General features: G+C 34.4%; 1 protein-coding gene across 2 annotated transcripts in view; it reads left to right on the top strand.

Annotated features, from left to right (window-relative positions):
- LOC149065754 (solute carrier family 35 member E3-like) overlaps positions 1–24,678 on the top strand; it is a 29,299-nt gene extending 4,621 nt beyond the window's left edge. Inside the window, exons 2-6 of one of the 2 annotated variants that reach the window (XM_089253792.1) lie at positions 6,931–7,041; positions 11,613–11,774; positions 12,818–12,900; positions 16,715–16,853; positions 23,452–24,678. In XM_089253792.1, coding sequence (XP_089109918.1) covers positions 6,931–7,041; positions 11,613–11,774; positions 12,818–12,900; positions 16,715–16,853; positions 23,452–23,499 — 543 coding nt within the window. In that variant the 3' untranslated portion in view covers positions 23,500–24,678. The remainder of the gene's footprint in view (positions 1–6,930; positions 7,042–11,612; positions 11,775–12,817; positions 12,901–16,714; positions 16,854–23,451) is intronic. The other variant, XM_089253793.1, reaches the window with a different exon arrangement.
- Positions 24,679–26,138: the final 1,460 nt, after the last annotated feature.

Genomic DNA, 26,138 nt, shown 5'->3' on the forward strand with positions numbered 1-26,138 from the left:
AAAAATAAATTCAGCAAAATAAAATACACTTCCTATATCAGGATTGGTGAATTTTTGCCACAGGTAGAAAAACCATCCCAGCAAAAATAGGTTTTTCTCAAGTGGCAAAAATTGATTTTTCCTCCATTTATGCATATGAGGCATTATTGTGTATTTGATTAATTCTCTAAATACAAATAAGATAGTTTTGAATACAAACTTCACTATAAGAATTAATAAATTTTTGAGTTGGTGAATTTTTGCCATTGCTGAAAAACTGCAGTAAAACATGTCCTGAAAATAATGGGATTTTTCCAAGCATCAAAAATTGGTACTTCCCAGATTTTTTTTTTTTTCTAGCATTTCAGGAAAAATTCTATACAAAAAAAACTGTTTGAAACACACTAACTCTGGTTTAAGAATATATATATGCTTATTAATTTCATCAATCAAAGAAGGAGCATAAATTATATTTTACAAAAGTTTTTAAAACATCTAATACCTTACCATTCATGCAATTGTGTTTGCTATGAAAGTAGCAAATTTTGTTCAAAGTGAACAATTCTTTCTGAAATAGACAAATTATAGTAATACCCCGAAGTTATGCAATAGGTGAGACCGACGACAACCATGTAAGTCGGGGTACAGTTTTTCCATAGAAATGCATGTACAGAGTGTACCTGAACTCATCGGGCCAAACTTTAAGGGAAGGTAATATATACATAAAGAAGCATTTTTTTGTATAGCAATGTGGGGTTGGAAATGAAAAATGTTGGTGGAAAAACACGAAATGCTAAGGAAATGAAAAAAAGCTTTTTGTTTACATCATTGTGCAAAAGTCTTATTAAAAATGGTACATCTTTGAAAGGGTGTGCCAATCACTTACTAGATGCTGCCAGGCCTGTAGCGATGTTGGTAGTGGCACATTTGAGCACTTACTGTAATTATTAATGTAAATAAAAAGTTTTTTCATTTCCTCAGCATTTCATGTTTTTCTGCCAACACTTTTCACTTCCGACCCCACATTGCTATACAAAAAATGTTTTTTATGTGTATTTTACCTTCCTTTAAAGTTTGGCCTATGAGTTCAGAGACACCTGTAGATATTGGTTAATTCGGATCAAATTTTAGAAAGATCACCTGTCTTTTTCTTTTTTACTATGACTATAATGCTATGGTACTCTTCTATGTGAAAAGTAGGAATTATTTTTAAACTTTGCATTGGACTTCAGATATAAAATTGTCTTCTAAAAATAGCAGATACCAAACAAGCCTTGGGATCAGCTGCGGATCCAGGGTGATGTGTTGGAGGGGGCAATTTTTTACAGTGAAGGTTTCGATCAGAGAGGTCCAACCCAGTGTCCGCAGACGCTAAACATGTTAAAATATAAAAATTAATATTTTTAAAAATTCATTAAAAATTTAAATTAATTTAAAATAATTAATTAAAAATTAAAGGTAGTTATATATATATAATTAAAACTAAATTAAAATTTATAACTTATTAATAAAAATTTTATATTTTTCCATAAGCTAATTGCTTGCAGCAACTAGTGTTACAATTAATGAATAAGCTGTTTTTGACAATAAATTTGGTTATTTGTTCCGTCTACCCTCACAAAAAATACTGTACGCAAAAAAAAGTTTGAGGGGCAGACTGAATAATGTGTTATATTTATAAACATTGTGAGGAATTTTGATTCACATTATTGTATGCCCATACTGAGTTGGCCTTTGATGCGCGAAGGGATCATTTTCCAAGGAGGGGGAAAAGGGGAAGGAAAAACTCGCTAAAATAGCGCAAAAGACGCGAATGGAAAATACCAACCTCCTTTTCCCTGCGACCTTTTTACTGAAAGAAGATAAATGGAATCACCCATCGGGACGTTTCATGATGTAGCCAGAGGCCAACTCAGCATGGGTGTACAATACCAGCTAAAAAAATTTATATTAACAGTATTAAGTGCAATTGTACAAATAAATGAAAACTCTGTGGATGAAAAGAGAGAAGAATATCAAAAGCAAATGAAGAATTATTATTTTAAAATGTTCCCAGAATCCTACTTCCTTGTCTTTTTCTTGATAAAAATTAAGGTTCACGGTTAACTGAACAAAATAATATGCACAAATAAAAATATATCCGCCTGTATTCTATAAACATTTTGTTCCAGCTTTTCATTTCAAAGTAGGTAGATACTTTCTTTATTAATGTAACTTTTTGATCCCTGTGAAAGTATTAAACTTTTCACTTTGTGACGTTTCGGCAACAATCAAGCAAAACAGTATGAATAAAATAAGGATCTCGATCAACCAGAAGAAACCAATTTTGAGCTATCCTTCGGATACCCTAAATCTCTAGTTTAATAGAAACAATCCTTGAATGCTTGTGGGAAAAAATTAATCCAAACCTGACACACAAAAACCAAACCAGTTATAAATTAAATATGTATTGTGGACACACAATGATAGTCCCTTACCCGCAGTCAGTCACACTGCACTTACGGAAAATGCATGTGACCGCTCAACTTTAAATGGCCACATGCATACTATCAGAAAAAAAGCTGAACCTACACGCCGTAGCTTTTGCCTTCTCATGTGTAGGGGCCATGATAAGACAGTTTTGGTTTCAGTACAGCACAGGATAGTTTTTTTTATCTATTCAGACTCAGCATGCCGCCACTGGTACCGGCCAAATAAGCTTTGTTTACATCAGTGAGGGACCCCCAGGTGAGCTCTGTGTAGTCTCTGCTTGTCTCGTTTGATATTCTATGTATTTGTCGGCAAATTTGTGAGGGGCCCTCAGTTGGCTCATACTTTATTCATATCAGCTCAGTACTTGCCACCAGGCACTGAACCTGACCAAAGGGACTTTGTTTCCATCCAGAGGGACCCCTAGATGGGCGCTCTGGGGACTCTGCTTGATTCACTCAGTACCTTGTGTAGTCTTTACTGGGGCTGGGAATCGATTAAAATTTTTAACTGATTAATCAAAAATATTTAATCGATTAATGGAAATTTTAATTGAATATTTTCAAATGTTATTCATCCATAGCAAAAGTAGTGTTGGTAACTATACAATATTGATTAATACTGTAAAAACATATTGTATTCATTTCACGCATCTATCCACTAAACAGGTGTAAACAAATATAGAAATAGATTAAGAAATAAAGGCTGCCTGCTTTAAGCTATTAAAATATCATTTCCCTTTACCAGAAACATGAATGTACACAAGGGCGTAGCGAGGGGGGGGGACTTGGGGGTCTGGTCTCCCCCCGAAATGGGAGAAAATGACAGAGAAAAGGAAAAAAGATGGCCAAATCCATTGTTCTGTCACTTTGGTCCCCCCACCCGAACGAAATTTCTGGCTACGCCCCTGAATGTACAGATTTCTAGTACTTGGAAAGCGACTTTTGAATGTTACTCTACGAAAGTTATTCTTTTAAAATTTCTTGTAAGGAAAAAAGATGGCCAAATCCATTGTTCTGTCACTTTGGTCCCCCCACCCGAACGAAATTTCTGGCTACGCCCCTGAATGTACAGATTTCTAGTACTTGGAAAGCGACTTTTGAATGTTACTCTACGAAAGTTATTCTTTTAAAATTTCTTGTAAATAGTGTTTCAATAGGGGATATGCATTTGCGTTTCTTGCAAAACTTAGCAAATATAAGTGATCCAACCAGCTGATAAACCCAAAAGTGAAAATTTGTACATTCATGTCTCAGGCATAATGGGGGGGATGATATGCTGAACATGCTTGTCATATCCTGGAATTTCTTAACTTGGATCTTATTGTTTTTTTTATCTGTAATTTTAGAAATCATCACTAGTTTTCATTGAATCAACTTGCGTTTCTTCATGTCAAAAAAATGTTATGAAAATATTGATTCAAATATGTTTAAATACAGTCACTTCTCTGAAATGTTATGTATAGAAACATAATTTAAAACATTTAATCGGTTTAGTCAAATAAATCAAGTTAAATTAGAAACTTTTAATAAAAATTTTAATTGAATTTTTATCTTATTGATCAAGTTGATTAACTCAAGTAAAATTTTAACTGTGATTAACAATTGATCGATTAACCGACCCAATTAATTGGATCAGCCCTAGTCTTTACCCTTGATCTCCTTTGCGTATGCACTGAAAAGGTCATGAACCTCTGCTGGATACTCAATATACAGCCGAGCTCCGCTCCCTTCAGCAACTTATGGTGTTCGCGAATACGCTTTGAAGACTTGGCGATTTGTTTAAGGAATGTCAAGCGTTGTTCTTTCAATTACTCACATTCTAAACAATTTGTCTTTGTGTGAAATATGACATCCATATTTGTTATGGGCATCTTTTTCTCAGCCACTTCGTTGGGCATTTTGCCTGCTGTGGCTTTTTATTTGCATAAATAAATGTGGGAAGTATCAATTTTTTTTATGCTTGGAAAAACCCCTATTTTTGTCAGGACGTTTTTTACTCTAGCTTTTTCCAGCTATGGCAAAAACTCTTACCAACCCTAAAAATGATTATATTAAACCAAAATTTGAGTTCAAAACTGTGATTGCATAATAAATTGAAAAATAAATGCATAACAATGCCTTACATGTATATATGGGGAAAGAATCTGTTTTTCCAGGGCAGTTTTTACAATGGTTTTTCCACCTATGGACTTGCAAAAACTTGCTAACCCTTATACAGTGAAATCTTGATATAATGATACTCTTTGGATCAAGAAAAAAATATTGTTGTAGAAGGATTTATTGTTATCTTCTCGATTTCGTATTATATCTAGGATCATTAGAGAAAATCAATACAAAAGAATTGTATATTGTTATAACAACCATGATTGTCCCAGATGACAGGTGGTCGTTGTAGTGAAAGGAAAAATATAGGATAGTTATATGAAAACATTAGTGACTTTTCCTACAGGCCATTGTAATGGAATGATCGCTATAATGTGGGGTCATAACGAGCATCAACTGTATCTCTATTTATTTGTACATGTATTTTCCATCAGATTTCTTCACAATACAATGTTATAAAGTTGATTGTTATTGTTTCAAGACTATTACATATAGCACACACATTGAGTCAATTTTTTTTTTTTTTTCGTCATTTTTGCCCTGGTTTTTAAATCCTTGGCAAAAATCCTGACCCTGGCCTATATCAATATGGATGTCATCAATTAAACATTAATAGATTCTTGATTTTTCCTGATGTTAATACTGTATTTTCTGAAATATGTCAAATGGGGCTTTGAATATAATACTTGACAACAGAGAATAAGCTATTTCAACTTTGAAAAGAGAAGGTGAGCTTTCAAAACAGAGTTTATAAGAGTATCCATACTTCTCCGGCTGTTATGCTGTGTTTGAGGCTTTTTATCAACAGATGTGTTTTGTCCATTACTCTGGTGGTCATCATCGTGCATATGACGCTTAAGACCATGATCTACTGCCATTTTGGTTGAAGATAGTGCAGAATCTGCATTGTCCTTGTGACATGAAAAAAGTGACGTATCTATGTTGGTATGACCATGGCCTTCATATCCTGCTGCAAGGGCCTTAGCCCGATATTTCACTGGTCTCTCTATAGTGAATTTATAGTGTGGAAAACAAAAAATTATGAGAATTGTCCCAGGCTGGAGTCTTGTCGGCCCTACTCTAGTGGGAGCCATGGGCATGACATGGCAGATTCTGATTTGGTGGGTTTGGTTCAGAGTCTTTAAATTTAAATGCGGGATTGGAACTAGAGAGCATTGGTTTCTTTTAACCATCTTGATCTTGGTTCAGACCCCCTCCCCCACACTCAATCAGAAGCCACTACATCATACCAACATAGATACGTCACTTGTTCCACTTCACAATGGCATTACAAATTCTGCAGAGTTTTCTACCGAAATGGCAGTATATTACAGTCTTTCGAGGAGGTTTTTTTGTCTCCTTGTTGTATTGCAGTAGTGGATGAAACATCTGCTGATAAAACGTCTCAAACATGGCATAACAGCCTAAAAAGTATGAATAGGCTACTCTCTCTCTTAGTTCAACTCTGTTAGAAAAAAAATTTCTGCAACCCCACAACCTGTAATTGATCCTAACCAATCAATGCTGGTGTTGATAGCCCCCACAAGGGTGCACCAGCACAGGGGCCTGGTATGATACTTATTATTTTTTGTTTTTTGACAGTATGAATTTACTATAGAGGGGCCTGCTGCATTATGTGGGGCTACGCTGGTGTCCCCTTGTCAGAGCATTGGATTGACAGTACATTAATGACTCGAGGTCCATCTTATCACTCCCATTGGATATCTTAATTCAATCATATCTCCCTTTGTGACACCTACTCTCTTCTAATGACAACATATTAAAAAAATCATGAAGTTTCTCTTTATAGCTCAAGCAGTGTTTATCATCAAGAGCCAGTGTAGCATTTTTCTGCACTCCCTTCAGGATCGCAATCAAGGTAGACTAGGGTGGGGGAGGAGTGTCTAGCACTAGTTCACCCTGTAGATGGACCAGGAAGGGCACCAAGTTTACTCTTTAATCAATTAAAATTATGAGTTGAGGACACCAAAATGGATCCTTGCCTCAGGCAACAGAGTAAATTTTCATTTCTAATGGTGGCCTTGATTCCCTTGACCAAGTCTATATCTTGCCCTGACCATTATTCTACAGATTTGAACCATGGGGTCATAAAAATGGTGAAATATGTTAATGTATGTTGTGTTATACTTTGTGCATTTACCATTTTTCCCGGGTAATACCAGTTATTTTTGCTAGTTATTTGAAAAGCCTGATGTTCTTTCCAAAGATTTAGAAACATCTTCAGTTTACAAATATTTTTCTTATGATGTTTATATTAAAAATATATTGAAAAATATATTGAAAATTAATTTGGTTGCTTATGAATTGAATAAGGAACGATTATGTATAATATTAATAAAGAGTTTTTTTTTTACAGATTCCAATTTGCATAGGTGTCACTCTGAATTCAGCCTATGATATCAAGTTAAATTTTATTGGGACCTCATTTGCTTTTATTGCTGTTGTGATTACATCTTTTTATCAAGTTGTGAGTTTCTTTGCATCAGTTAAAAACTTTCAAAAGAGAATATTAGAAAGCACACCCCTTATATTCTTATATTGTGAAAGAAAAAGCATCTTAAAAACTTGTTATAATGAAGGATTTCTGAAATATTTTATTTTCTTTGTTACTCTCTTCTCTCTAAGTATCTATACATTTACTATTGCATCTCTCTAAGTATCTAATAAAAAAATTAAATATATATGCCCTTTTTGTTTCACACACTTTAATTACACCCCCATGCCGAGATTATAGTGTTATTTTGCAGGGAAAAACGTAAACCCCACCCCAAAAAGAAAAAAAATTGAAACCTTCCCCCCTTGAGAAAATTCTGCATACGTCCATGTTTAAGGTACTTACTGATTTTTTAACTGAAGTGTTATATATGAGTTCGTATACAGGGTGATTATTTAATTCCCCTTCATGCATTTCTCTGGTGAATCATTGATCCTAAAGGCATAATTCAATTTAAAAAAATTGTCTAAATAATGTGTGGAACTTAGATACATCATTCATGTTGCAAGGTATTGTATAGTTATTAAAATAAAAAAAATAAACTTTTAATTATTAAAATAAAAAAATTAACTTTTTATACTGACACCCTGTCCTAAAAACCTAATTAGAACGTTGTTGCTCTGCATCTTGTGAGACCAAAAAAAATTTCACATTTTTGAGTGCAATAATTGCAAAGATATTCAAATTCAAAATTTGTTGAAAATTTTGGGAAAAAACACATAAATTAACAAACAACACTTCTTTCCCTGATTCATGCTGTTCTTTCCCAACTTTCTTCTGCTTTTTTAACTCAAATATCTCTGTGATTATTGCATTGAAAAACGTGGAATTTTTTTGTTGGCTTCAGGAAAGAAGGGGCAACAACTTTCTAATTGGGTTTTTAAAGACAGGGTGTCTGTATAAGAAGTAAATTTTTATGTTTCAATAACTATACAACCTCTTGCAACATAAATGATGTATCTGAGTTCTACACATTATTTTTATAATTTTTCAAATTGGAAGTATGGCTCTAGGATCAACAGTTTGCAAGTAAAATGGGGCAAGGGGAATTAAGTAATCATCCCTGTTTAAGATGTTGCTAGGACCATGTCATAAAAATGTATTTACTCATTTAATTGTGTCAACATCCCCAAGTTATTTTAAACTTTGAGTTTCAGCAAATTTTTCACGTTATGTTGAAAATACCTTGAAATGAGCATTTCTAAAACTTTGTCTCATTCTTGTGTGTTGAATTTGAAATATGGACCCTCTTATAAATAAGATTTTGAATGGATGTGTAATGCAAATATGAGGTAGTTTTTTTTTTTTTTTTGCAGTTTTTTAGTTATTGATATTTCTAGTCAACTTGAGTGATATATTACCAATAACAAGACAGAAAAAAGTCAGTTGTAGAAAAAAGTCAAAATTATACTCACATGAATTTTTAAAAGAACTTTAATGGAAAAGTTTATACAGATGGATATATGATAATTTCTTTTGAAAGCATATGGTGAGCAGTGTGACAGGGATTTAAAGTGGGAAAAACAAGTTTTTCTTTATGTACTCTCTTAATACATTGCTTGTGGGGCACATAAAATTATTATTTTTTGCACTCTTGCTGGAGCACAGATCTCGAAAATATTGGTTATCTTGGCTAACTACACAGTGTAATGTTTATGTACAACACTTCCTTGCACTTTGTTAAGTATGCTCGTGGAATTATTTGTGTCTGACATATCTTTTTGCAAAGTGATATTCATGGCGCAAATTTTTGAAAAAGTGATTGATATTCATTGTGTGAATTTATTATTTTAAATTGAAACATTTTTTTTTATTGCTTCCTTGTTTATTTTTGAAAAAAAATTTCAAGTCAGTATTATAGAACTCTGCGCCTAAAATCGTTATGTGAATATTGCGATGTTTATTTTTACATTGAATACCAATAAAATGAGTAACATGAACCACAATAAAAATGTTTAAAAAATTAACGTATAAAAACGTAATTTTACATGATCTACTCTCTATCAAAAGTTCACTATAAGCCTAACTTTACATGACCCGCAAATAATATTAATCTCTGAGTCCCTTCTTCATTCATTTAGATTTCTTTCTATTCAATAATTCTGATAATATTGATAATCTTACTATGATATAACGGATCATTAATATAATTAAAATTATTATTACATAAATAAATAATATATTTATTTAATGTAATAATTAATAATTAACACATTCATAATGTAATAATACATTATTATTTTTTTTTTTTTGTGAGTCAATCAATGTGTAACTCCTTGATCTTCTCAAAGAGTTTCATTCCAGACTGCTCTGTTTTTAATTGTTCAAAAAATAATAGGTTTTCTTCGAGTTTTTTTCTATAATACCCAGCTTTTTGACCCACAAGCCTCCACTGCATCAATAGAAAAATATACATATATACATGTTTGTGTTTCAGAATATTAGAATATCCTAGAAATTTACTAAAGCAGTTCATGAATACTTAAATAAACAATGCGGTTGTAATTTCCATTTTCATAGATGTTCTTCTTGGGCATCAGAAAATTGTAACACCCTGAAAGTTGTTTCAAAAAATTAGAACACCTGACTCAAAATGGATTATTACATAAACAGAGCCTGTTCTGGACATTTTTCAAGTGCAAGCGAATGATATTTTGGTAATAAAAAATTGCCCTACCCCTTCAGTTGGTGCCCTAAAAAATCTCTGCCTTTCAGTTGGCAACATCTGCAGCCACGTAGTTTGCAGGACTTGAATATTTTCTTTCAAATTTATATCAACTTGATCGAATAAGTGTGTTGTATGTCTTTCGTAGTTATGTATGTGAACCTAGAATAGTTCAATCTGTGTGCTTTACAGCTAGAAAAACCGGGACATTTCTGCAAGCATAAAATTACACATGTATTTGCTTGGACAGAGAGTATCAGAAAACTCATGTTGATATTGTACGAATATATTGCACTGTGGCCATCTTTGACCTTGACAATGGATTTTCTGCATCAAGACATTATTGAAAAGTCTCTAGCACAGATCTGGATTGGACCTCGATCATGAATCCCATCATCGCTATTGTAGAGCCAATAGCAGCTGATTTGCAATTAATCAGTTTTTTAGCATGACTTCATGATCAGATATCACAAAACAACCAAAATATTGATGATGTTTGATTCTTTTCCATCTTAAAAAAAGCCTTCAGCTGCTCGAGCAAAAAAATAAATACCAATGAATCTGATGGACTTCTCTTGATTGAGATGTACATTTGGCTCTCCACTTTTTGATTCCACAAGTTGAATACTTGTATGTAGATGAAAACTTCATTTACCATCAACATTTTTAATGGTAACAAAATCCTATGTGAATTGCTGAAGTAAGGAAACAACTTCTTGGACATGTCAAATTTTGTTGGCAAATGAAGTTTTCATCTTCATACAAGTCTTCAACTTCTGGAATCAAAATGTAGATAGCCAAATGTATACCTAAATCAACAGAAACCCATCTGATTCATTGGCATCTACTTTTTGGCTCCAGCAGCTAAAGACTTTTTTAAAGATGGAAAAGGCAGATTGCATCAAGAATTCGGCGAAGTCCATCAAGCATCATCAATACTTTGGTAGTTTCATGATATCTGATGATTGTACCCTATGCTAATCTTATCAAGCGGTTGTGGAGTCAAACTAAAAAAACGGATCAATTGCAAACCAGCTGATATTGGCTCTTCAATGGCGATGATGGGATTCATCATTGAGATCCAGATCTGTGCCAGAGCCTTATCAATTTAATGTCTTGATGCATAAAATCCATTGTCAAGGTCAAAGATAGCTGCAGTACAATATATTCATACAATATCCACACACATTTTCTGATACTGTCCAAGCAAATACATATGTAATTTTACGTTTGCAGAAATATCCCTTTTTGCTAGTCATAATGTGCAGCTTGAACTATTCTATTTACATACATAACCAGGAAAGACATACAACACTTATTCGATCAAATTAATACAAATTTTGGCTGAAAATATTCATGCAATAATCCATTTTAAGTCAGGTGTTCTAATTTTTCGAAACCACTTTCTGGGTGTTCTAATTTTTGAAATAAAAGAGGAAAAAATGATCTATCATTTTAGGATTCATTCAATTTACTTTATGAGTTGCCACTGATATGTTCAAGAAGAACCTCTTAGAGTATGTAAATGTAAATTATAATTGTTTTGTTAATTTTGGCTTTCCAACTTGAGCATTCACGAACTGCTCTTGTACATTTTTCCTGGGTGTTCTAATTTTTTGAAACAAATATGTATACTGGCAAGTGAATAAGGAAAAGATGTAATGCATCTCACTTGTTTCTGAAAGAGATATTCTGTCATCTCATCTATGTTGTAGTAGAGTATTTTTAATAAGATATGAAAAAATATTGCTGATTGATATTGTGTTAATCCCTATGTTATACTAGAACCTATTCTGAAATCTGTTGTGTATTACAGACTTTCAACCTATTTAATAGCTATTTCATTCTTTTCTGATAATTATTTCACAATTTTTTTCAGTGGGTTGGTGAGAAACAGAGAGAATTTCAAGTGGACTCTATGCAGCTTTTGTACTATTTGGCTCCTTTATCTGCAATGTTTCTCTGTGTTTGTTTGCCTGTAATAGAACCTCCATGGACTGAAGGAGGTTTATTTGTTCATCATTGGTCATTTGGAGACATAGTGAGAAAATTTTATGTATATGTGTGAAGGGAAATTAAAAATAATTGAGAGAATCAACAAAAGTATTTTTTAAATGTTTATGAATTAATTCTTCAATGATAAATAAGACATGCCTATGTTTGTTGCTTCTCTAGCATGCATGAAAACAATGTTCAAAAATAACCTCAACCCTTTTCGACTCAGTGTGCCCAGTCTGGGCACACCCAAAAATTTCCTTTTCAAATTTTCCCTGAAAATAAACAAATGAAATGAAAATTAGTTTAGGGGTTACTTTGAACCATCTTCTTCAACACTAGATAACAGCACCACACAAGCCGACCCATACTTTTGGGCTGTGTTTGTTTTTTGAAAACCCTTATTTTTCAAAGAAATGGATTTAAATTTCAAAGAATTTTCTTTTCTTTTTTTGGGAATAAAAAAGATTTCCAGAAAAAAAATTCTATGTTATGTTGTTGGCTGTACACTAATCTCTCTATTCTGTATAAATTTTAACTTTTTACATTCAAAGCTTGCCTAAAATCGAGTTCCAAATTCAGGATTGGGCACACCCACAAAATTAAAACTGTAAGTGTAATCTTTACAAGATTATACATGCGTACTCCTCTAGGCCTGGATAAACTGCCTACAAATTTTCTTTGTGAAATTTCAACTTTAAAGGGTAGCATGCCCAAAAGGGTTAAAGTGAGAATGTAAAAGAAAAATTCATTTATATAAGTTCTACGTTAGCTTCAACAAATATATTTATTTTTACTTTTTTACAATTTCATTATTAACAAATTAATCTGGTTTGCAGAGACTGAGTAGCCTTGAGTATGAAACAGCTCTGCAGGCTATGTAATACTTTCTGTTTCAGTGAATAAATGTTTTAGTGTAAGATGTGCAGATACAATTCTCATGATCACACACACAATGATGTGATGCCTTTATGACTTAACCTCTGATTAATTGTGAATTCCTACATATCATGAGAAATATTTTATGTAGAAATCATTTTTGTTATTTTTTAAAAGCTTTTATAATATAATTCAAACTTTTTATTTCAGCTGTTGGTGCTTACATCGGGTCTAGTGGCATTTTTGATAAACTTATCTATATATTGGATAATTGGAAACACTTCTGCTGTGACGTATCCTTTAATACTTGTTTTATAATATTGTTTGCTGTGTAGGTAATTGAATGACATCATTAGCTAAAATCAGGGTCTTATCCCAGTAGGGGTTGAAGTTAGTTTTCAGTAATTCTCAAATTTTTGTCCATATTCAATCGACCAACATATTTTGTTAATAAAGAAAGAAAAATTACAATAATACACAAGGAAAAAAAATCACCAAAAGACAGGTCACCATGCAGTATTTAAAAGATGAGTTGGGGAACAGGGATTGAAGTTAAAATGAGGATAATAAAGTTAAATTAGAGGATAAAACAAATTGGTACTCTCTAGCATTAGGTTATGTAAACAAATGTAACTGTAATGATTGTGCATCATGTGTTATTTCTGGTTTCGAGTTAGATATGGGACAGTTAAAAATAATAATTTGTGATATCATTAGATAAACTGCAATATGCATGCAGACACAACGAAATTTTCTTTGGAGTAGTCTGGTTTCGTGATGATTTGTGATCAGAAAAATATTGCGAAAAGAAATTCATGTTTTATTTTTTGACAGGAAAAAAAATAAACTTGCTAATTCCAGGAGTGAAATATGATTCTTACTTGTTTCTTTTTCCATGGGGATGTATGGGGGGGGGGGGCAATGATCCGCAGCCCAATGCATAATGATGCATATCATATGTAAATTAAAACATCATCATCATTCCTACCTTCCAAATTTTGAGTTCTATCTCTAACTACGGTTTTGTTCCACTTCAGTCACTCTCATGGATTAGTTGGACCACAACTCATAGCTTCTTTTTTATTTGGGAAAAGAAACCACCATTGCCCAACTGGTATTCAAACACAGACATAGTAGAGGGTTGGTGAGCTAATTATAGAACTGCCAATTGATAGGAACTTTGGCCTGCAAGGAGTATTAAAAGCCCTAAAAATACAGTGAAACCTCACTAAAATGATACTCGATATAACAGTAAATCCCTCTACAACGGTATTTTTTCAAGTCTTGTTTGAAAATGTCTATACTCTAATGTTAAACTTCTGCTTCTTGATGTAATGATAATCTCTCTACAATATTTTTTCGTGGTCTGCTGAGTATCGTTGTATCAAAGTTTCACTGTATTGCATTCTCAGCATGTCTTTGCGCAACTTCACTAGATGATTTTTTATTTGTATTGATTGATAGCAGTATTTTTTTATTTGTATTGATTGATAGCAGTATTTTTTTATTTGTATTGATTGATAGCAGTATTTTTTTTTATTGTACTACTGATAGGAATATTTTTTTTTATTCTATTATTGACAGCAGATGTTGTTTATCATGTTGTGGTTTACAGTTCTTGAATGCTTGTTACATTTCAAGATTGCAACCTGAATCTGCCATGTTTTGCAAACAAACACACAGTGCAATGCCTTAAAATTTAAAGCATGCACTGTGTGTTTGTTCAACAAAGGGTGATTTAACCTCTTGCTGTACAGGGGTGAGATATCTTGGCCTACATTACATATTTGGATGGAATGTGTTTATTTGTATGGTTTTATGGTATGGCCTACAATAGATAGAAGAAATGCATTCAAGAGCTTTCTCCCTTCTTTCACAACTCTTCTTTGGTAACCCTATGAATGGGAATGATCCCCCCTTTACTTCATCATTTCTTTATCTTTTCTCCTTTGCTACAGTTTGATAAGTAAAAAATATGTGGCATCACCTAGATAGGAGAAAGGTGACTGGGGGGTGGGGAAACCTGCTCCACTCATCTTTTACCATTTGTTTCCTACACAATAATAATAAAAGTTTATGAAATATATATATATATATATATAGTAGGATAAAAATGAAGAGGAAGTGAAAAAATATCTTTTGAATGACAAAAGCGCTGGTGCTGCTCACTTGTTCTATCAAAAATATATATATGCAAAAAGAATTATTTTAAAAAAAAGGAAATAATTATTTTTGCATATATATCTATATAAGCTGGTGCTTCAACCATAAATCATCCAAAAAAATTTTTTAAAACCTGGATGTAAAAGGGTTAAATCTTAAATGTCTATTAACTAATTTCTACTATTAAAATAACAGCAGTAAGATTTTGGTGGAGAAAAAACAGTTAATTGGTCAATTAAATATTCAGATTACTGTTTTCAAAACCACTGTTATTTCAACTCTTACACACCTCAACTGTTGAGGGTGAAATGGTCATCCAAAATACAAATGTGAGTTTGTTTACCCTTTAAAAAAGTCTCATTACAGCTTACAATCAGACTAAAAGTAGATGAAAAAATTTCATTTGAAACAATAATATGCCAACTTCCAATTTGAAAGAAGTAACACCTTCTCGATTCGGAAAACACTTTTACCTGTCTTTCTTGTGAGAAATCATAAAATAAATGGATGTTTTTATTATGAAACCATTTTATGCATGAATTTAAAAATTCAATATAGTCAAGTATACATATTTGGGACAATTTTGAACTTTACACTGAAAAATCAATTCCTCAATGAAACGTTAAAATAAAAAAAAAAACACATTCTGTAGGAGGTGTAGAGGCTCTTTGTACTGATAATTTGAAAATTTTAGGTGCACATTTATTACCTAAAAAAAATGTTTGCCCCAAATTAGGCATGGTACATTAACTTGGGACAGTATAGTTTTTGTGTGTTGGGCTGCATGTTTAAGTGCCTTAATTTTAACTTGGAACAATTTAAATCTTTATAAAAGAAGTCCTAAGACAATACCAGACTAAAAACAGTTCAGAAATAATTTTATTTATTAAGTATAATGTCACAACCTTTTTGACAAAATCATAGAATAAGTTAAGAAAATATCACACATCACGGCACGCATTCAAAAAAATATTAAATGAACCTAGGAAGTAGAAAACTATTAAAACTTGAACAAACAAAGAAAAACTGGAACAAACATGAAAAACATTAATGCATGTGATGACTTTTGGCTGACACGAACAAAGAACAAAACATTGAAATGCAGATTTGGTTTTTTTTTTGCTCTGTCAAGTTATAAACAGTATGAAATTCTTGTTATGTCTGCATTTTTATAACCTTTTAGATCATTTTGTTCCAATATTAGCAAATGAACATATCCTGTGTGTATTGTGGGAAAGCCTAAAAATATGAAGAAGGTGCAAAATATGTGACTTTTCTGAGTCAACATTTTTTTGTTGGAACTACCTCAGACTAATATTTATGTCTCAGGTGATAATTGATAGCTATTCATATTTTTAGTTCAATTCTCAAGGGAAGGAAGAAAAACTAATCTTTTTTCAATTTTTTTTTTTTTTGCATAATAGCGAAATCTTAATGATTTTTAAAACCCGCTCTAACCAAATATTTTTTATATCATTAACATTTTGACAATCACTCACAAATCGCTGATTATATTAAGATTCCAGTTATAAGCTGTATAATCATTGTATCAGACTTTTACTGTACATATTTTCTTCATACTCTCTTTGCTACAGTGGTTAACTTGTTTAACTTGGTTCTTAACTTGAAAAAAAGAATAATTTTTAAAACCATTATAAAAATGGGATACACATATGTGTGCCTCATTTTTAAAAATGATTCTTTTTTTCTTTTCAAGTTAAGACACCTGAGTTACAATATATGTACCTAACTCAAATGGTCCTAGTAAAGATATCAACCCAACTTAATTTTTTTTTCTTTTTAAAGGGCATTTTGACATGCAATAAACACAAATCAACCAAAAAAATTAAACATTGAAAATATCATACAAATTTATTTTAATGATGATTTTATATACACATTAGCCATGATATTACATATTATCCATCCTATATGGCTACTTAGATATAATGTTGTAGGACAAATGAAGTTTTGTCTAACTTTATTTGGCGGATATGTTTTTTTCAAAGAACCTGTACTGCCGATTCAGCTGTTTGGAATTGCAACTACTTTTCTAGGAGTTTCACTTTACGCATACATAAAGGTGAGCATGAAAAGATTAATTCCAAAGTTTACGGAAGCACATGAATTATTATTGCTTTATCATATAGCTACATAATTTTTGTATATTTTGTTGATGCTATGTGATTGTTAATGTGACAAAAAACATTTTAAATTAACAGAATTAGTTTAAGGAACCATAAAAGACATTTTTTTCAAGAAAAATTTTTGTATAAAAATATTCAAAAATATTTATTTTTTTATTTCTTAGTCGGGGGGGGGGGGGGGGCTAAGCAGGCAGAGGGGCGGCAAATTTTGGAGAAAGAGAGGAGAGAAAAAAGGGGTTTTTTTTGTTGAAATTCACGTGTTTAACAAACTTGTGTGAAAGTGTCATGTATATTTATTTCTATGGTAAATAATATATAATAAATAAACCATATTATTTATTTTTATTTGTCTGTGTTTTTTTTTCCCACAGACTGCAGTTGAAGTAAAAAAAATATATGATTATCTAACCTTGGTATTTACACAGTGTTATTTGCCGCCTTCCCAAATTGTATTGTCACAAGTAAAGGCAAGATGGTGAATAGTGATCGTGCACTATTTGTGCAAAGTGGTGCAAAGCACCACTTATTACAGATTACGTTTAAAAAGATGGAGTTCAGCACATACTCCCTAAAGAAGGGGGAGGGGCTATCTTAAAGGATGTTTATTCAGCGGTCTGGAAGGAAAAAAGGGGGTTCTTTTCCTGATTGGAGGCTGCCGCACCCTTCCCAGCTGACCGCAAAGAGCATTTCAATGGTTCAATTTCAGCTCTCTTTGAAAGTATAAAAAAAAACAGAATACGCACGCTGTAGGTACAATGCAGGTTTTCTGAATACAAGAAAGGAAAGTATTCTCTAATTTTAATGATGCCAGCCATATGGGGGAAATGTGTGTCCTGCTGTAGGATGAGTAGACACTACAATAAAAGAATCCTCTTCTACAACAAAGGCTCTTTTATTGGCATTGGTCAGGGTTTCGATGAAAGTCTTTGGGCCATGGTTGGCCATCAGGGAAACAGAAACAGTGTTAAGTGGCTATAAATTGAATGGACGAGTTCAATCTCAATACAGTTTTTTTAAACTTGTTTCGGGAACCAAAATAGGATGAAGCTGGTCAGTCTAGAACAACATCCATTTGCAGTCCCTAATTAGAAATCATGGTGCAGAATGGAGGGCAGGGTCACGTGATTCTGCTTACTGTCCTATAAAGATAGCTCTCCTCATGTGATGTTTTCCTGAAAATGGAAAAAAAGGAAAAGAACAAATGTAGAGATTGGCAGAACCCACATTTTTATCAATTGTATACAGTATTAAAAAATTAAATTTGGTTGTACATAAATTGAAAACACAAGATTACCAACAAGAAAAATGGAACAGCTCTTCTTCATTATATACATTTCTAATGAAAACAAAGTAAGCAATATCAAAATATATCTACTCATTTTTGATATATTCATATATTTTGTATTTTCAGGGTTCTCTTTAATGATAATTGATGCAAAATCATCATAAATCAATCGCAAATTTCATTTCTCTTTGATTTATCATTTTATTATTCATTTATGATCAGAGGATTCATCCTCTGTAATACTTGCATTCAATAAGAGGCATAAGATGCATTTTTTTTATGATACATCAGTAAATTAGAAAAAAAATTAAGCTAGTGCTCATTTAAGAAATTAAAGTTAAAAAAAGTGAGAGAAATATTATTGTACTTTTAATTTCATTTTGGGTGCAAAACCATATGAGGTTGACTCACATACTAACCCTAAGAGAGTGACAATGGTTAAATCATGTTTTCTCAGCGATCTTTATGCTGTCCTGTCTTAAGCCAGGTTTTCCTAGGATTGTTATGGGCAAACTATCAGCCCACTTAGAGGTTCTATCCAGCCCGCCACAGATTTCAAAATAATAGTATAGAAATTTTCAATTTTGGTGTTTTTAAAAAAAAAGCTAGAAAAAAATAATTTTTGGAAAAGTCAATGGGACCTCCCTTAAAGGAGTGAAAACTAAAAATTCATCATTCAAGGGGGGAGCACTTTTTTTGTATATGGAAAAAATAGTTATGAGAATTTAAATAGAAATTGATTTAAAAACTTTTTCACATGCAAAAAAAATGAAACACATATGTAATAAATATGCATAAAGTTATCAAAATATACTTATTTATAATTTTCCACAGTTGTAAAAGATGAACCATTTCTCTCATTTGCAATGAAATAGTTGCAGTCTTCAAAGTATACAACACTGATCATCCTGCCACTTTATTTCTAAGTATAAAAATTCCAATTATGAATCAATGTCTGAATATGTCTGGTTTGCCAAAATGTTTTATTTTTTGGCCTGTGTTCCAGAAAAAGTTTGACCACCACTCTTCTACACTGCTGGCCACCCAAATTGCAACACCAAGAAAGACAAGAGATATCGCTACAATATTTATTTTGTAGATAACATGTTGACCAAGCATCAAATGATTAAATTTATAGACTTCTGTGAAGTGTGGTTCCTGCCAAAATCAGTAGCCAGAGTAGCCGCCATTGTTGGAGATCACCGCTGCCACACGCCTCGGCATTGATTCAAAGAGACTTTGGATGTGTTCTTGGGGTACAGCAGACCAAGCAGCTTCCACGCATTGCCAAAGTTGATAGCAACCATGGACCACATGTTTTCTATCGGCGAAAGATCCGGAGAGCGAGCTGGCCAGGGAAGCAATTCAATCTGGCGATTGACGAAGAACCTTTGGACAATGCGTGCCACGTGTGGTCGCGCAGTGTGGCGGTGCATAACACAGCTGTTCAGCATCCTCTCTCCACGGTGTCTCCAGACTCGAAACCAACCATCGTGGTGTTGCAGACAGAAGCGTGACTCGTCAGTAAAGACAATTTCATTCCATTGTGCCGTCCACATTCTTCTTTCATCGCACCATTGGCGGCGGAGACGTCTGTGGTTCTGTGTCAAGGGTAGACGAAGCAATGGACGTCTTGCGGACAGACCACTCTGCTGTAAACGGCGTCAAATGGTACGCGCAGACACTGGATGATGCGGTACAGACTGAATGTGCTGTGCTATGGTTCGTGATGTGGCTGAGCGATCCGTCACTGCCATACGCACAATACGCCTGTCATCACGTGAAGTGGAGCACTGAGGTGGATGCGATCGAACACGTCTGCCCGTCGTACCCATCCAACAATCACATATCCGCATTACAGTTGTTTGGTTTCGTCCAACACGACTACAGATTTCCCTGAAAGATAATCCACAATCTCGGTAGGCCACTATCCTTCCTCTGTCGAACTCGGATACTTGATCAAAAGATGATCGCTGTTTTCTACGAGGCATAATTGATCGTTTTTTTGAAAAAACCACAAGAAAAACACAATTGCCGTACTTCAAATCGTCGAAATCTCCAAGCCTTAAATAGCGCTTTGAAGTGGCGCCACAGGCGCGCGTGATGTGCGTCTGCGCTGAAATTCTAATCATTTGCATATCTCACCTCCGCTAATGCATGTTGTAAATTTCATATTATTTGCATGCTTCCTTCAGGGTGTTGCATTTACGGTGGCCAGCAGTGTATGAGCAAATGTTTTTGTGCCGCATTAACTAAATAGGACCATTTCACATCGTCAGAAATGTGTAACTTTGTCATGCTATGCATTTGTGTTTTCCTAGCATGGTGCATCAGCTGTTCTGTCATCTGCATGCTTTGGTTTGAAGGGATAGGAAAGAAAACAACAAAAATGTAAAGTAAATCGCAAACGTGTGGTGCACTTGACTCCTCCAGAAGCAGTCGGCCAATCACGTCTGACACAAAGCGCTGGCGTTAGGCATATTGCACTCTGTAGTAAAACAGCCATACTCCTTTTCTTGTTGGTGAGTGGACGGCATGTGGACGCACTGGCGATTAACATTGCGCATGTGGCGCAGAAAAACCTACTCCTAAGAAAACTAAACTTTACTTGCTTTTCAGATGTGTAAGGTCATATTCACACACACTCATATACAAAGTGGCGCAAAAAAATCACTCTATTTGTCAAACGACAAGTCATAGCAACGTATTGTGCGATTTTGTATATGAGTATGGTTGTCTTCTGCAACTTTTATCTATGAAAAGTCGCAGAACACCAGATTTGTTCCGTGATTGTTGCAGAACATTGTGTTCTGTGACTTTGTATATGAGTGTGGACATGACCTAATAAACACACGCACGGCTGGTTAAAAGTTTACATTTTACATTTGTAGTTTGAAATATTAGAATGTCTAAGGTAATTGGCACCATGTGCCAAAAGGGAAACTTTACAAAGAGAGCCGCTTAAAGATTTTTTTTTTAGTATTACTTTCTGTAGAGCTCACTTGTGTTTTATAAAGTGAATATCTCTGTTATTTATTGAAATACAAATACAATGCCACAACAGGCAAAATGTCCAACGAGGTGGCTGAGACAAAGATGCTCATAACAAATATGAATGTCATATATTTCTAAAATACAGCACCCAGTTAAAAATGCATTTATAAAAACTATATATACAATGATAAAATATTATACAATGGCCATAAAAAATATTTATGATTGTCTCTTATTCTAAGTATGGATAGCTTCTCTATCTACCCCAACATGTTTATCATATTTCTAATCACACTGATAAGATTTCATGTCCTATACCTATGTGAAGAATGTAACAAAAATACAGCAAATTGTCACGGTCCACATCAGATGACTCCAAGGGCCACATTTGGCCCACGCATCATGGGTTGAGCATGCAGGGTCGCAACTAGGAGGGAGCAGGCTGGTCTGGTGTCCACTGAACTAGAAGTGGTGCCAAATCCACCCTCTAACTGCTCTTCTTACCCTATACAGAGATGCTAAAATGGGTAGGTGTAATACAACAGAAACGACTTTGGTGGGATGGTGGGAAAAACAGATACAGACCATATACCAGCAACCCGAAAACAGTTCTTTATTCCCACCTGCGATCAACTAGACCAGTGTTTCCCAAAGTGGACAATATCGCCCCCGGTAGGTGATGGAATGGTCCGGGGAATAGAAGCTACAGGTATAACAGGATCCCATGGGTTTGTTTGAGTTGAGGGGGGGGGGCGATGAGAGAGAGAAATTTCTGAAGAAGAGGGCGATAGAACAAAAAGTTTGGGAACTATGAACTAGACCATACATGCTCACAGCGCCGCAACTAGATACTTTATCAGCCAGGACAAAGCACCACTGCAAGCCTAAATTTTTTTATGTCAAATAGCGCTGCAGATCGATTAACAGGGCTGTAGCTAGATGCTTGGTCAGCTGGGGCAAGCCCACATTTTGGCGCCACCCTTCTAATGTTGAATGGGAGTTTAATGGTGAAATTTGAGCCTCATCTGGGCACCAGACCCACCTGAACCTCTCAAGCAGCAGCTCTGTTGATTAATCAATTATTATAATATTATTAGTATCAATATAATCATATGTTCTTATATATAATCAATTATATGATTACAGTATATCGTAATCAATTACAGAACGGATTATAGTTTTACATGTTAGATCACAAATTTTATAGTTCTTTTTTTTTCTGAAATAAAAATGGCTATTCCCAATAACAGCCACTTCCTAATAGTGGCCACATTTTCACGGTCCCGTTAGTGGACATTGTTGTACCACTTTTTTTTGCCGCTGTGGTGGTCGGGTGGTTATAGTGACGGACTCGCGATGCGAGGATCCGGGTTCGAACCCCACAGTGGTGGTCGGCTGAAGTTGGTTTTCTGTGGTTCCCAACTTCAAGGCACGAATGCGAGCCGATCTCCCCGTTAAAAAGTCTCGCCACAGAGAGCAACAGGCCTACAACGTTACAAATATTCAATCATTACACTTCACTCACAATTTGAAGTATAGATGGCAGCACTGAAATATCATACACAACACTAGCTACACACTCAGACTGTTAGGTGCACTCACTTTGTTCCAGACTCTACCACAAAGCTGGGCTGGAAGAGATCTCTGCAACGGGATAAGTCCGGTGGCAGAGACCCTGGCGTTCATTCATTCATGTACCACTTTTTTTAGAACATTTTCTTTTCTTTGTGGTTTACATAGGTGGAAATAGACTTTAAAGTCTGGGGGGGGGGGAGACACGATGGTGATGTCAATTCATATATATGCATACACATTAATCAGTCAGCTTCACTTTTGATGCTGGAGGGGAGCATTGCCCCCTTCCCATATCTCCACCCAGGCCCGTCATTTAGGGGGGGTCAGGGGGGGGCCGTTGCCCTTCCTGGCTTTCGAAAATACATTAAAAATAGTATATATATATATATATATACAAACATTGAGTACATGTGCTTTGTCCCCCCCTGGAAAAAGTTGAAATGACGGCCCTGTCTCCACCCATGGTTGCTTAAGATTTATTAGTAATGGCATAGGAGAAGCGTAAGGGGGTATAAAAAAAAAGTTGGACTAAAATGGGAGGGTGCAGCAAAAACATGAATACAGCCCTTTGTGGGGCACAGGCCCCCTATGTGCCTGGAACTGAGGCTTGATTCATTTTGAATGATACTATCAGCAACATGTTAATAATGTTGAAAATGTATTAACTTTTAACATTATAGGCTGAAGACCAGAAACATGCCCAACAGTTACCAACTCTGCACAAGTGATCACCAGACCTACAGATGGGGAAGTACAAGAAGAGTGTCAGCATGATATTCAATTAAAGCATCATTATCATCAATAAATCATCATTAGAATATCAGTTGTTCCAAAGAAGTGTTCTTGTGCAATCAATTAATGGTCTAATATTGATATTTTGTCATTTTTAACCATTCATCTGGCCAATTAATTTCCCTCTCTACTACCACCACATCATGACCAGATGACTGGTTGGAAAAAAAAAAAATTAATAATGGGGCTTTTTGAATAGATGTCAATCATCCTCACTTTGAGTATCCATTATTTTCATGTCCCATTATTGCCTTCTAATATTCAACTGCATCAATTCATATAGGCTAATTTAAAAAAAAATAATAATGGCTCATAAATTACACATTGAAGTAATTCCACAGCAATTAAGGTAGTTGGATTGGCAGATAGATAACTTGAACTTGAAAAAGAAAAAAATCGAAATATTTAGCACCCATCAATGAAAAAAGAAATCTTTCATTTCTGCATTTATTTAATTTATATTTGTTCTTTCAATCTTTCATGAGCTGCAGAGGAAGTCACCATGTTGGTTACCTTGGATATGGTTTGTATGTTCCTCAAAGAAAGAGGGAAATATCACACGATCCAAAAAGCCTCATTAACAACTCAAACTTTATGCATGTTATACTTTAAAAACTAAACTTTATACTTCTTGCAATTTTAAATGCCTAGAAGGTATTTTTTATTGTGCTGTATTTTTAATGTGAAACATTTTTTATAAGCTTGTGAAATAATGTAAAGATTTATTTTTTTCAAAATAAAGAAATTTTTTACTTTAAGCATTATTCTTGTGATTGATTGTAGAATCTTGGGTGATTTGAAATTGAAGATGCACTAAAATGTCAATTATCTGATCTAATTTGAATGAGCAAATGGCTAATTAAATACTAATAGCTGCTGTAGTAAAATTCTTTTGCATAAATGTATTTTTATGTATAGGTCCAATAATTGACTTCCCTCTGTATGTGAACTAGTGAATAATAGAAAAATTCAAGTCTTGACAATTGATATTTAACAAGTAAATGGCAAATAATTTTAAGAGCAAGAAAAATAATATATTCCAGTGAATTTCAACTTTGCTATTTTTTTTCTAGTCTAAAACATTTTTAAATAAAGCCTGTTCTTTTTCTGTTGTGAATGTCTTATATGTGCATTTAGGTACACACTGTGTTGGTGAAATATTCCCGAGATTTCAAAACATTTTATTCACAGCAACCTTAGCATATTAAGATTCCCACAACATTCCTGTCTCTTACATTTATCATTGAGTGGGATGTATTTTATAGATAGGTGCTTCCAAAAATAGGATCCTTACAGACGATGTCAGACAGGATTAAGCGTGTTCATCTCTCACAACGGATTAAGGTACTCATGGAAAGACGGATGACACAGCGGTAACAAGTAACAGGTTTATTGCAACAATTAACAATTAAACATGATTACATTAGAAGTTAAGATATGCTACTCAGCACTACGGGCTGCGAGCAGACAAAATATAAATTTACATTTGAGAATTAACAGTTATAACCAGTGAGTGAACGGAGTAAAGCAGCAAAAACATAACATAGCTCAATCCTTTTATACACAGCACACATTTCACATTTCCGAGAATATGCAAATGACATGATCCATGCAACAACTGTGGATCGGTTGTGTTGAAGGTTGGCAACGACTCCTTGTACATCACTACAAGCAGAACATCCCCTGAAGCGATGACGTAGGTTAGCAGTGACAAATTAGCGCCCGCCACAAGAGAAAACATTCTGATGAAGGGGACAATGGAACAAGAAGTTTGGGAAACAGTGGTCTAGACCTTTTTTTGCCCGTGGGCCCCCCTTTGAAGCATAATTTTTTTCTCGTGGCTCTCCTGACTTCCCCAGAGTCTTCGACCCTCATCTAGAAGCGAGATCCTTTACACGTATTGAATTGATTTTTTTCTATGAATTTATACTGAACGAAAACTTTGTAAATAAGATTGGTCTCCAGTTTTTGCTAGAATTTATTGAGCTCCTCGCTAGTCCGAGTTCTATTCAGGGCTGTCTCAATATCATCTGTCCCCTAAACAAAGTGATGCTATGGTTGTCCTGCACTTAGGTGAAAATAAACAGCCTACATATTCCCTACTTATTTTCAAAATTTATTGTACTATACAAAATATCATTAGGTGGGGGTCACTTATGGGCATAGAACCCTCACAAGAGTGGGACTGAACAGCCGGGGACATGATATGGTTTTCATCATTTTTTGTTTTTTCACACTATAAATTTAATATAGAAGGGTCTGAGAAAAATCTAGCCGGGGGCCTGCGAAAAACCCCCATCCCCCCCATGGAACATGCTGCAAAATGTAGGGGGTGAGGCCCGGTGTGCATATGCCCTAAAATGACCCTGGTTTCATGGGTAGTTTTGTTGGATTCTGTAAGTGTATAGTCACTAATATAAAAGCTTTATTTCTTCATACCTCAATTTTTCTTCTCAGCTCTCTGCAGCCCTTCAAACCACCTGTCATGGCCCTTTTCCTCATTTTCTTCCGTGGCCCGCTTGAAGTATCCCAGTACCATTAGGCCCCCAGTTGAGAGCCACTGGTCTAGACCAGA

This window comes from Pholcus phalangioides, unplaced genomic scaffold, assembly GCF_987345545.1.
Source record: "Pholcus phalangioides strain wild (caught in Gottingen) unplaced genomic scaffold, Ppha-v1.0 ptg000039l_1, whole genome shotgun sequence".
NCBI lineage: Eukaryota > Metazoa > Arthropoda > Arachnida > Araneae > Pholcidae > Pholcus > Pholcus phalangioides.